Source organism: Diorhabda sublineata, chromosome 1 (genome assembly GCF_026230105.1).
Source record: "Diorhabda sublineata isolate icDioSubl1.1 chromosome 1, icDioSubl1.1, whole genome shotgun sequence".
Taxonomy (NCBI): Eukaryota; Metazoa; Arthropoda; class Insecta; order Coleoptera; family Chrysomelidae; genus Diorhabda; species Diorhabda sublineata.
In genome coordinates this window covers 40,954,576-40,967,930 of record NC_079474.1, presented here as the reverse complement: position 1 = coordinate 40,967,930, position 13,355 = coordinate 40,954,576, and the positions used below count along the sequence as shown (strand labels likewise).

At 31.3% G+C, this 13,355-nt stretch overlaps 1 protein-coding gene across 3 annotated transcripts in view; it reads right to left on the bottom strand.

Moving 5' to 3' along the window:
* The window catches only part of LOC130444516 (RNA-binding protein Musashi homolog Rbp6), a 1,022,388-nt gene that overhangs the window by 523,254 nt on the left and 485,779 nt on the right, over window positions 1-13,355 (bottom strand). For all 3 annotated transcript variants that reach the window (XM_056779678.1, XM_056779688.1, XM_056779699.1), the window contains one exon: window positions 10,076-10,160. In XM_056779678.1, the coding sequence (XP_056635656.1) occupies window positions 10,076-10,160 (85 nt within the window). The remainder of the gene's footprint in view (window positions 1-10,075; window positions 10,161-13,355) is intronic.

Below are 13,355 nucleotides of genomic sequence, written 5' to 3'. Positions count from 1 at the left end.
AAATAGTTATTGGAAATCCTATTGAATTACCTGACATGATAAACAATTGGTTGTATAAGGATTATTTAGTTTTTCGTCAAATGATACTCTTATTATTTCGTTTCCATTAAATTCACCGATTCGCATAGTATAAATAATTTTAAATAGAGTGTGATTATAAAAAAAATTGTAAAAATACACCAATAATGTAATTGTATATTTTTTTATATCATATAAAAGCTTTTTCCACACGAATTGAAATGATTAAGCAGTTGAAATGCCTCATGTATGGGAAAACTCCATTTTATAAAGCAACAAATCAAATGTGTCTCGCAAACCGATTATATACGAAACAGATTTATGTGCCCTTTTAAATTCGCAGAGAAAAAACAAGTACATGTTAGGTTTATATGGAATATAAAGCCAGCCATTCATTGAATGCGAGTTGAGAGTTCGTCAAATGGTAATGACAGGTAAACATAACTAATCTAAATAAAACTATTAAAATTAATCAATGAGAAAAATGTTATTTCGGAAAGAATAAGGAGAATTTTTGAAAATTCATAGTTGAAAAATAGTTCTTTAATCGCAGAAAAAAACATTGATGATCTGTTTTGATCTATGAAGATTACACCACATTTTTATATTTCAAATTAGTTGCCTTCAATAGTTTTTTGTTAGAGTTCAGAAATGATAAACTTTGATAACTTTTCTTCAGGAAAACGAACGAATGATAAATGGGGGTTTAAATGCAGCCGTTGGAGCACCCATGATGAACAACGGAAAAAACATTCAAAAGTCCTTCGATAAATAGTAGACATAAAACGTATTTACACAATTTTGTTTGTTTTGTATGACAAACTTCTTTCCAAATGTTTTGATGCTTCCAAGCGCAGTAGAATGCGTTAGGCAAAATAAAAGGAATATTTGTAAATATATATAACCATATAATTCCCACTGTACACTTAAATGCATGGTAAAACAGCCATCTAAATGGAGTGGACCCAGCACAACAAAACCATCGGCTAGTGGTAATGTTCTACATCGGTATTTATGTATATTGCTATGTGGAATCTCAGGAAAACGATATCATGATCAAAAATTAGTCCCAGCAATAGATTTTGTTTTTGGCTAGTTCAAAAAAATTCAATTGATACTCAATTCAGAGTGTTTTAGAAATATAATTCGGCTTTTATTTTCAACGTACTCAACAGTGTCATCTACAAAGCTGGAGAATTTCTCTTGGCTATCCAGGGTGAGTTAGTTATTCAAATAAGCTATTCAAACTAACCACAAGGACGAAATATCTTCAAAAAGACAAATATGTTCATAGTAATTAGAGTCACAGTTAATAGTGGTTGATCGGAAAACTTAAAGTTTATATGAATTCTAGGAATGAGTTGAATTTTTTTGCAGATTGAATCTCTTTAAGATTGAATAATCGAAGCTGGTATCACTATAATCATCAAGTGGTAATAAAAAGATTTAACTAACTCCTCTATATTTATATTTCATGAGGTATTGTCATTTAACAGTGTAAAAATATAATATTTCGTACTTACCAAAAATTATTCATTTGTCTAAATACATGAAACGAAGATTGGTTATATTTATAGGAATAAGTCTAAAATCATTTACAAATATCAATTTCACTTCTCACACAATCTCTTTTCAATTGTCAACCACATACAATGGAAAACTTTTAAGGACCGTGAGGACTCCACAAAGCATCATCACATCTGTTTTTGAAGACAATATCCGATTGTGACAACAATTTGAATTTTCTTGAAAATTACAAAGACCCTTGTTAACGTCAACCAAATATTGGAATACACATTAAAACAATACAATCGAAACAACTAGCGCGCAGTGGCGAAAACAAGTTACAAAAGGTGAGTTCAGGTGGAAAATTCATTATTTCTAGTCTTAAGGTGACATCAATAAACAATAAATTGTTATTGCTAAGTAATATTATATGAGTTGCAGAAGGTAACAGTAGATAAAGCTTTGAATCGATAATAGATATAAGATATTAATGTCAGTCACTAAGAATCACTAAATTATAGTGTCAATATTTCAAACTGGAAATATCTACTTTGATCTGAAACTTGAGTAAAAATTATTAAAGACTATTAAAGACATTTGTATAAGAAGATGAACTTCTTTAAACGTTTCTTATCTCCAAAACAATGCAAAATAATCATGCATGGAATAAATATTATTAAAAAACTTGACATTTAGAACCCATATGGTTGACACCGAAATCAAAATTTATCATGTGCTTCATCAAGAACTTTTGGTCAACAACTCTGAAATTCATTATAACGAACTAACATCCAGCAAGTTGAGGACACAAATGCAGCATTTCAGTTTCTTTCATATCCAATTTCCAAATCTTTTAAGTTGGAAATTGAATATTACCATTGCAGGAGCTATCTGTAATCTGTATATGGGAAATTTTCTAGCCAATCGATTTTTTTATATAGATATTATTGGTGTGACCTTATTTTGCCCAATCCTACAGTTCGTTAAGGTGACTTAGCAGGTTGTTGGATGCCATCGATATCGTACAGTGTCATTTGCAATTGTCATGATTACTTAATGTTTGTATATTAGTAGTTGATATCAAGATCATGAGCAAGTACATTGTCTTGGGGTAAATCGGATGGATGTACAATTGCGTGAGCTAAGAAATTATAAATTGAAATTTTCATATAAATAATCTCGATCTATATTTCTCCACTTATAGCAGCTTCTAATCATCTACCTGGCGCTAGCTCCTAATTATACCCTATGGAAGCCTCAGTTAATACAAAAGAGAGGTGATCCAAAGTTGACTATAAACTTGGACAAATTAGAGCATAGAAGAAAGGTTTTAGACCTTACTCTATTTTGCTAAAACTAGCACGGCAGATGCTCTTTCGAGCTGTCCAACGTTATACTACCTAGATTAGTATTTGCAAGACCAATTCGACAGGCAGACGTGGCTCACGAATATCAAGTTCACCTGTAGTCGCCAATGACGTCAATTTATCGAAATACATTTCTTTGGAGAAGTTTAAGCCTGTGGAATCAGCTGCCAAGGTACGTCACTACAACCTACACAAGTTTAAGATCAATACTCACAGGCACCTCCACACGGCAGACACCACTCGAACTACACAAATATAATAGGGATTTCCCACTTACTGCTTATTGTTCACATAAAAAAAGACATTTAGATAAGTAATGGCATTTTATATAAAGCCCTCTGAACTTTTCTGTGACGTCCCTGAATATATGAATATTCGAACGATGGTAATTATAACGGTTCATTCCCTGCAATCGTTATGTGCTATGCCAGTGACAGTTATCAGAAACAGAAACTTGAGTTTGTTAGAAAATAATGACGATTTCAAACGTAATGAAGATGCCAGAAAACTGATGATCAGTAAAATTTTTTCATATAGAACTATACCAAGAAATCGATGTTTATCTGAATTCCATATTTTTGAGGATATGAGAGAATTTAACAATGAAGAGCAGAATTGTTTACTTCATTTCAATAACTCTCGTTTCGTTTATTGATGACGGAGTACATTTTTATAATTATAATATGGAGTTTAAAGTCGTGGCACCAAGGAAGATATGTGAAATTGAAGGAGAAGACATAGCGAACGGCAAAGCTTTAGTTCAATCGTTTAAAATGTGGTGATTTGAAGCTTAAAGATCGTTCGCGCTCAGGTCGTGGAATATTGAGATTACAAGGAAAGTAGTCATTTGAAATCCTAAGGAAAGATATATAAGAGTTTCGAATAGTAATACCACATGAATTAATAGAGTTTCAAACGAACGTCGAGTAGAGATGTACAAACAGCCTCTTGCCCTGCCGAAGACGATCGTCAGACATATTTTTACTTGCGATAGAAAATTATCTAAACCACTTAAACATAGAAAATCAATGGTTAAAAAAAAGATAATTACAAAAACCTGTCGCAAAGAGGGTTCGATTTGAGCAGAACGTATGAGATTTGATTGGAAAAATTTCCAGGTTCAGTTAATCGGAAGCGGATTCTCTTACAACGTTAAACCACAATCTGCAAGAGTTACACGAAATAAGATCGAAGAATTTGATGGTATTGAACTCCCACCTCATGCAGCTTTTAGTTCGGGACTTGCACCGTTAGATTCGTGATGAAATTTGTGCCTGGGAACAAATTTGAATCCAAAGGACATGTTTGAAAAAAAGTACGACATTTTTTGTATCCAAGCCCAAAGATTGGTTTTACCAAGATCTCGAAGAGGTTGTTGAAACCATAGAATAAGATGGGTTATACTTCGAATAATAAAGCTTCATTCTTGTATGATTATTAAGTAGTATGTCGTAAAAAAACTTTTTTAAAAACCACACTCTAAAAAGGTTCAGAAGTGCAATAGAAAGTAAAAAAAATGGACAGGATAGGGCTTGAATATTCTTTAAATAAAGCGTCCACATTTTTGGTATTGTTGTATTAAAATTTTCTTCATCTCCATCATTACCAATTTCATACGTATCGACCTCTATCCTGTTCTTTTTCTTAACTTTTTAGCGCACTTATGAGACTTTATAAAGTGTGGTTTTCACAAAACTTTTTTATATTATATTATTTTCTACTTTTTAGTTTAATAATTTTATGTATGTGAAAAAAGACGAACGATATGAGTTGATTGAATTGTGGTAATAATAAACCGAAGTGAACATTGGAAAATGACATTATTTATAAGATATAATCGTCCGCTTTTAGGATATCGTGGAGGCATAAGTTATATCCACATTCCTCCTCACTCTACACTAATTTCTCCTCGAATTACCCTTATATTCGCAAATATAAGTTAGAATAGATAGAAACTACTATTCCAACTAAACTGAAAACAGTTCTAGCAAACATGCAATTCAGCAAAGTCTTAAAATTCCAAATATATCTTGTAACATTAGTAAACCACTTAACATATAAGGGTTTCTTTGCGAATATAAATTACAACTAAATTGTATTTTTTTAAAAGGCATTTGGAACAACCCTACAAGTAAAATCCATTAAAAATGCCAAATCCACTTGAATGATTGAATGATGCAGATGGAGAAAGTTTTAGTATATAAAAATACCAACAAGCACCATTTGAACTAAATTAATGGTCGGACTGAAATTTGTTTGTATCCATTTCCAAATTAAACTAAATCGGGGAAAGGAGAACCGCATAAAAGCGTTAGCTTTCAAAGCGAGAATTCATTACTTTGTTAAAAATGTTGTGAGATTTGATGAATAAATGAATAAATTTTCAAATAAACGTTATTAAAATACTTTGACTGGAGGATATTCTCATTTGTGTGGAACGACTAAATGAAAAAAAATCATAATTATATTGCATATTTATGGTAATTCTAAATCACATTTATAATATTTGATATGTTTGCAGCTGTCATTCCAATTCAATTTGGTTTATAGTGTATTTTATGTTTCTTGCACCCAGAGAGGAATTTTCAAAACAATATTTAACAGAACTATATAAATCACTCTATTCTCTATAGTACGATATTTTCAGGTGAAATTATTAATTACGTACTAACATGATGAAGTTTTTTCATTGATAATTTTGGTCTCAGGATATCACGGTATCGGGGGGATGGAAATTAGTTTTATAAATTTAAATATTGGGCGATTAGACAACGTAGTTATTTTCTTCAATCCTCACCCACAAGAACATTTTGTATAACCAAGTTACCATACTTGAATTGACCCCTTTTGGTACCTTGTTAGATTTTTTTCTTATCTCTATTTGTATCTTAGGGTATGGTAGACTATAGTATAGTAGAATATTAGGTCGAATATTTTTTCAAATTAATCAGTTGTCATGTATTGTGGAAGTTTTAGATTGTTGAAATAAAATGGTCAGATACAATACAAATGATGAGGCAAGTATTATATATATCCCACTGTTCTTTCTGTTACGAGAATTGCTTGAAATTGATGAATAAGAACAAATAATCAAAATTGAATATGGCTTTATTATTTATCAAAATGTTCTCAAGATCAATACACTTTTCCATGCGATTGAACAAATTTTCGAATCATTTTTTCCATTTCGATTTAAGTACATATGAATTTAAAACATCAACCGCTTCTTCAGGAGTAGAAAAACGTCGCAATTAATTTTTGATCTGAGATAATAAAAATAAATCATGGGGTGCCAAACAATGTACAGCAAATCGATGTTTTGACTGTTCAAAAACGTTTTTGTTTGAACTGTTCTATGAGAGTTTGCTTGTCGTGGTGGAGAATGATTCGCCTTTTTGGTTTCCTTGATTTTTTCGAACCATTTTGAATTGACCAATCTACTTTGCTCTAATAGAACGGTAGCGACATGCAAAGTTATTCCCAAAACATGCGACCATTTGCTTTGAAGTGCTTCGTGCGCGAACAACTTATGCAGGATTTGGGTAGTTTTAAAAGATCCATACAGTCGATTTCGAGCCCATTTGCATAGATCTATGATTCTTTACCTGATATGATCTTATAGACGTCTTTCGAAACACCAAGAATGAATTTTTTCAGCATTTCTTTGCACCAATCGATCCTAGCTTGTTTGTCAAATTATGCGGCATCCAAAGCGTATAAATCTTTTTGACGGCCAAATGTTTATGCAATATTGAACGTATGCAAATAGAACTAATGCCCAAATACGCCTCAATCTCATGTCACATGATGATGTCGCAATGTCAGTTTATGCACAGCATCGATGTTTTTTGGCACAACAGCCGATTGTAGCGAAGTACGACTACGATTGAATTCGGAAAACCAGTGAAAGTCAGTGGCTGAAGATGATGCTTCATCACAAAAGGAGCGAGTTGATTGGCACGGTGCTGTTGGTTTGATCCACTCCGAATGTCATAGAAAATCATCGCAAGAAAATACTCACGATTTAGTTTTATATCACATTAGTATTGCCGTATCTCAAAACCCTCGTAGTATGCCAATTTCACATTGGAAAGATCATCCACATCCAATTTATTCCATCCAGTTCAGTCAAATTATATTATAAAATGACAATGAAAGTAGTGTTGAAGTTAAACATATTTCTAAGAAAACGCTACACTCAATTTATTGAGCTGAATTAAATGATCCCATTTGAGATTTATAATTATCAAAATCTAAAGCAGAAATTTATGTATCTCACTCTCAAAACTTAAGTTTATTAACATCAGATACGGAAGTTACCTTGTCCAGTAACAAAACAAAACATATGCTTCAAAACTATAATGAAACAAACGCCGAAAAACCATCTATAACAATAATATAATAATAACAATAACTCAAAAAGTATTTTTATCAAGATTTAAAGAATTTATGAACAGCCTCATCCGGACCTTTGTGATGAAAGATGATCTATAATTAGTAAAATTAACTCAAAAATAGAGTAGGACAAAATACCAAGTGAACCAAGGTTTATAAGTCTGCTTGAAAATTTGCAATTTTTATTTTTTTGAAACATTCTATGTACAAAATCGAATCTACAACAAAGTATCATCTGTATATAAGCCTTCAATCTCCAAGAAGAAAATAACACAAAGGTTGAAATAACTAGCCTCATTTTATGATACCATAAAACGAAACAAAAATTTGAAAACATGTTAAACTGAACGCCTTTCGGTGCACAGTTACAGTTTGCAAATTAAACAGATTTCCATGAATCTATAATCGAATTCAAAGAGTTTTTATTTCTCGCCAAAATACAATTATATACTTTATATCTTTTCGAACAATAATAAAACGTTTACGATGGCATAAAAGAGACTGTTCTTATCATCTCAAAGCTCACTCGATCCAACATTTTTATTCGGGTTCTGCCTTTGTAGTACAAAAAGCTGATGCGTTTTCTTCTTTGTGATAAAATTGTATGTACATGATTAAACACTCATTGCCGAGCTTCTTTATACTATATACTAAGTGTAAAACTTCAGATTTGGATTCAGTACATACCAGAGACTTTGGAATGGCATCAAAGGAAAATTCAGACTTGATATGAGATGAAAAAAACTGTGTTTGAATTTTTTCATATAAAATTGTTGGATAGTCGTAATTTTCAATAAATATAAAGAATGTTCGTATTTGTTATCATCATTTTCGTTTTTTGGACTCTGATCTTATCCTACTCTGAGCAATCAGATTCAATTTATATTTTCCACATTTGTCAAATACAATACAATAATTCACAGTAAGGATACAATTATCCTGCTTAGATTCGACAGGATTCATAAATTTCTTATTGTATGCTTTGCAGGAGAATTAGAAAAATAGAACTAGTGGGTGAATCACATAAGCACGCAGTCCTAGACTTACAAAATTGAAATGCTACCGTCAACACATCTATTGACCTACTAAAGAAGGAGAAAAATAACAAAATAAAATGCAAAAAATAAAATACAATTCTAATATACTGAGAAACGTGCTTTTAAATTAGTTATAATGAAATGTGAAAAATAGATTATAGTTTGAAAAACTAAAATACACGATATTAGCAAAAATCAAACTAAATAGTTAAAAATTAATTTCAGAATGAGATAATTACTGTATCACTATTATGATTGCGTAGAGTGCTTTTTATAAAATTTTTAATTAAAATCTTTGTTTTGGAATGAAACTAGTAACAAATTGTAACGAGTGGTTATGAGTCCCTACATTTCGACATGACCATTTTCAGTGAGTTATGTAAATGGGGACATAGAGAATCAAGGTAAGGGAAGAGAAGGATAAAGCGTAGGGTGCTTTTTAGGCAATTCTAAACTAAATTTTTGTTTGGGTATGAAACTAGAAAACAAATTATAATGAGTGATATCGTGTCCTATATTTCGACATCATCAATTTGAGTTTAGTTATGTAAATGGGGGAAAAGAGAAACGAGGAAAGGGAAGACTTACTTAGTAAATAAATTAGGTAACGGAGAAATAATTCGGCCAACCCGGTATAGGAACCAAACCCATATCCTTTGATTACGTGCTAGAAGCTTTAACAGTTGAGCGTTCATTGAGAAACGTACCCACCAAGAGTCATGTTAGTCCATCTTACCACAGAAAGGTCTATTAATAAAATAGGGAAAGAGAGGAGTAATTGAAATGAAAGTCCTACTTAGTGAATAAATAATCATTCGAACAGTCCCCGGACAGGGAATCCGACTAGGATCTATTGGTTACAAAACGCAGAGTTAGTTCAAAAATGTCATAGAGCGCATACAATTTTTTCATCGGCCATTTTATTCTTATGAATTAAGAATTATTTTTACGTTTTACTTTGATTATTGGTAAGAGCGTGTTTCTCAATTCCACAAATCTTATTTATTTCTGATTACTTTGAAGATTACAAGAAATTTTCATGCTTATCAATGTGTGGCTAATATTTAATTGTTGGTTTCATTTCTTTAAAGTGATGGTCCAATTATTGCTAACCTCTCTTTATGAAGAAATCACTCATTATAAAAGTACTTTTAATGAAGAAGAGTGAAAAAATGATTAGAAAAGAGCGGCAGAAAAGTAACAAAGACAATAATTCCGTTCATCATTGTATCAAGAAATCTTCGAATACTGTTATATATGTAATGACAAAATAATTTTTTTTGAATTTATACGCTTTCTACCGATAAGGAGCTAAATTCTAACCGGTTGTCTCATTTCCAACAGAACTTAGAAATTATTAACAAATGATTCTAGTGTTCATCATTTTTGAATTACGAACAAAATTCTAATGCCGTACTATTCTTCTTAGGAAATTCACTTCCTAACTAGAGTATAATGGTTGTAGAAAGTGAAAAGGCACTAGTTCGTTTAGATTTTGTTGTACGTGTAGGAGCTAGATTTGATTTTGAGCCCTCCGGAATATACGGTTTTGATAGTTTCAGATGAAAATGATTACAACTCTTTTAATCCTTATATATAATAAAGGATAAGTAAAATAAGTGATTTGAATTTGTGTCCGTCGTTAATCAAGAATATATTACTAGAATACTTGGTGCCTTTTATGAAGAATTTATCTATTTCATACCTAATATTTCCAATAAATAAAATAAACTGAGAAGGATTATTACTTACCTTCTTTCCATCGAGTTCATGTGTGCCTTGTGCCAGTACTTTATCAACGCTTGATGGGTCGGTGAAAGTGATGAAACCGAAGCCCCTAGAACAAACAAACACTCGTAGTGAACGTTCAGCTTTGATCTACGCTTTAGTTACTAAAAAGTATTCACTATAATTAATATAAACTAACATATACAAAGGTCACAGATAGCATGCGTTTAATTTCTTTGTAGAAAATTGTCTATTTTGAGTTTGAAGAAATTTTTATCTCAAGTAATCGAGATATATGCGTGATATAATATTTGAGGTAACCACAATAATACAATTTTCAAAATATCATTCCACCTACCTTTTTAGGCGATAAACATAAGTGTGAGATTGATTTAAATGGAAACTGGTTAAATTCCCTTTCTACATAATTTTTTAAGGGCATTTTAAACTTTAGGAAACGCTTCTAGAATATCTTTATGTTGCTGGAGTTGTCTATTATTCAAAACTAGTTAGTAAGGTGGAAAAACTAATCCTCAAACATTATTAACGTTAGTAATCCCACTATCGAACTACTATTTATAGCTATAGTACCATAAATCAATAGCAGTCTAGCAAGAGAAGATTTGCACTCTAAATTAAACTGTAGAAAACGCCTTCGTCCACGGCATCGTTTGACATTTATGGCCACCATAAGCTGTTAAGAAAACAGAGTAACCTTAATATACTTCATTAGTATTATCAATTGGTTTTTGTTTATTTATTAAAAATAAATTTAAAATTGGTTGTTAAGATTCGAGGCTGTGCTTATAGCATCGTGAATCTACCATGGTAACCTTCCTGATTGAATTTGTTCTTGCTATGGCAAGTAGTCTATTAGCATCTATTAGCATTATATTATTTTATTTTTGGATGATCAAATCCTTCTCTTCGATGTTACATTTTTTATATAGGCCAAGAATGTAATTACTGTCAAAGTCATTCAATCGAAGATTTGCAAGTTGCCTTCGAGGTCTTGGCTTGTTGTTAGTTCACTTAGATTGCTGACAAACTCACAAATTTCGCTTTTTTCCTTGAATCAAAATATTTTCTCAATTTTCAAAAAAATTGAAATAGTATACATCGATAACATGAATTATTACGATGTCAAATATGGTATTGAAGAATAATTATTTAATAGTCTCTTATATTTGATCTTATGAAAGTATTTGTTAAAATCGAATATAACCTGTAATCGAATAATGATTTATAATGGAACTAAGAAAAATGTATATATCTATCCTTACCAGCAATGGATTCTAATTAAAACATTAGTTTCCAGTTTGTAAAATAATGAGAAGTCGTAGGGGACTAAATCCGCTTGATAATTTGGACGAATCATGATAATAAAAATATTTTTCACAAGTCTTGAATAGTTTTATCAAAAATGAAACAGTTTTGTTCGTTATTTTAATTAACGACATCAATTTTTTTTAAACAATGTCCTTATTCAATTAGGAAAATATAGCTAGAATTTTGTCTATAATCCATTGTGTTTGTTATCTGTTATGGATTCTTATTCAAGTGAATCTATATGGATAATTGGTGTCATTATAAAAAATTTCCGACACTGTCTATATTATTGAAAAAACATATAATACTATGGAATTGTTTTCTACTGAATATTTCCCTGATTTTATAACTTACATATCCTTGGAATGAAGGCAGCATTCGTTTTACCCTCTAACCTCTAAGTAATCCTTACATTCAAATATTTCGTACAATGTTAATAATATACGCTACAGTGCTGAGAGTTTCTCTCCGAAATATCCCATCCACTCATAAATCCTTCAACATTCCTGTGTAGTCCACCTCTCCTTACTAATGTACCGTGTATTCTTGCCCTTCACCATTTTGTTCTAGATTGTAGGGTATTGTGGCATATAAGAAATTTTCCTGTGATCTTTAAACCAATTCATTATGTTCCTATCTCAAGAATAAAGTTGGATAGAGGAAGGATTTGTTGACAAATAATAAGAATCACTATCAAGTATTGCGCTCTGAAAAACATGATAGTGGATACTCCAATCTGTTGAATGTATTTGTAATAAAAACATAAATCTGTTTTATTTTCCAAAGAATGTATAGTGTGAGCCATAGTTTTTGTTAGCTTGGGTCAATCTAACCTAACTTAACTTAACCTAATCTAACCTAACCTAACCTAACCTAACCTAACCTAACCTAACCTAACCTAACCTAACCTAACCTAATCTGACAGTCATTTATGTATCAAGATACTAAGTCATACTTTTTGTCTCAAGGCTGAAGGCGAGTAGAAAAAGAGACTTCAGTGCCGCGTTAAATATTATATTTTCTCAAAATCGGTCAGGATCAAAAATACTTCTGAAAATATTTGGAATGGAGGCGAGGAGAATCGGTTGTGAGTGTCGCGTTTAGTTACACACCTGTTACTTCAATGCATAGGTTCTGAAATGAGATTGGTTGATAGATTGATAGCTGGATTCCTTACCCGCATGAAGCTTTAATGTACTTTTCAATTTGATCAAAGTTTTCCACATTTTAAAATTTTGGAAAGCAATTGAATATTTAGTATGGAAACGCAGAGAAATGTAACGTATTGAACAAATCGTTGAAGATTTGCTACTGATTCAAAGTGAGTTTAAAAAATTGATGGCTTGCGAAACGGAGTGTGACCAAGACCAAAATTGAGTTGTTCAAGACTTATGCAAGACCAAGACCGGCCTGCAAAACTCTTGCAGTCTTGCTTTTTTTCATTAATTCAATAATGTTTCTTGATTCTTACAGAATGTGTATCGTGAAAGCAATTTGAATTTTGAATAAGTATAGCTAATTTCAATAAAAATATGTTTTTTGAAAAATTATTATTATTATTAATACTAATAAAACAGGTACCATGCTAAAACGAGGATCTTGTTTTAAATCCATTTAAAATGAAGGATTTTAGGTTGATTGATATATTATTTGTTTACCATATATCTGGGAATCAGAAATGAGATAATTTGTTCACTTCTTTCGTTCCATTATAGCTTTTTATTTTTTTTTTATATATCTATTATTCAAATTTATTACGACATATATTACGACATGGATTTTGATTAATGAAAACGTATCATAATTGTTGCGTTGCGTATTTTTTTAAATATATACCTAGTTATGTCGATAAAGAAAATGGTTTTCATTTCATTTCATGTATGAGATGGTTATATTCTTCAGACCATCACCAAAAACGGACTACCCAAGACTAATGTCAAGAACAAGACTACATATGAGGCTACAAGACCAAAAC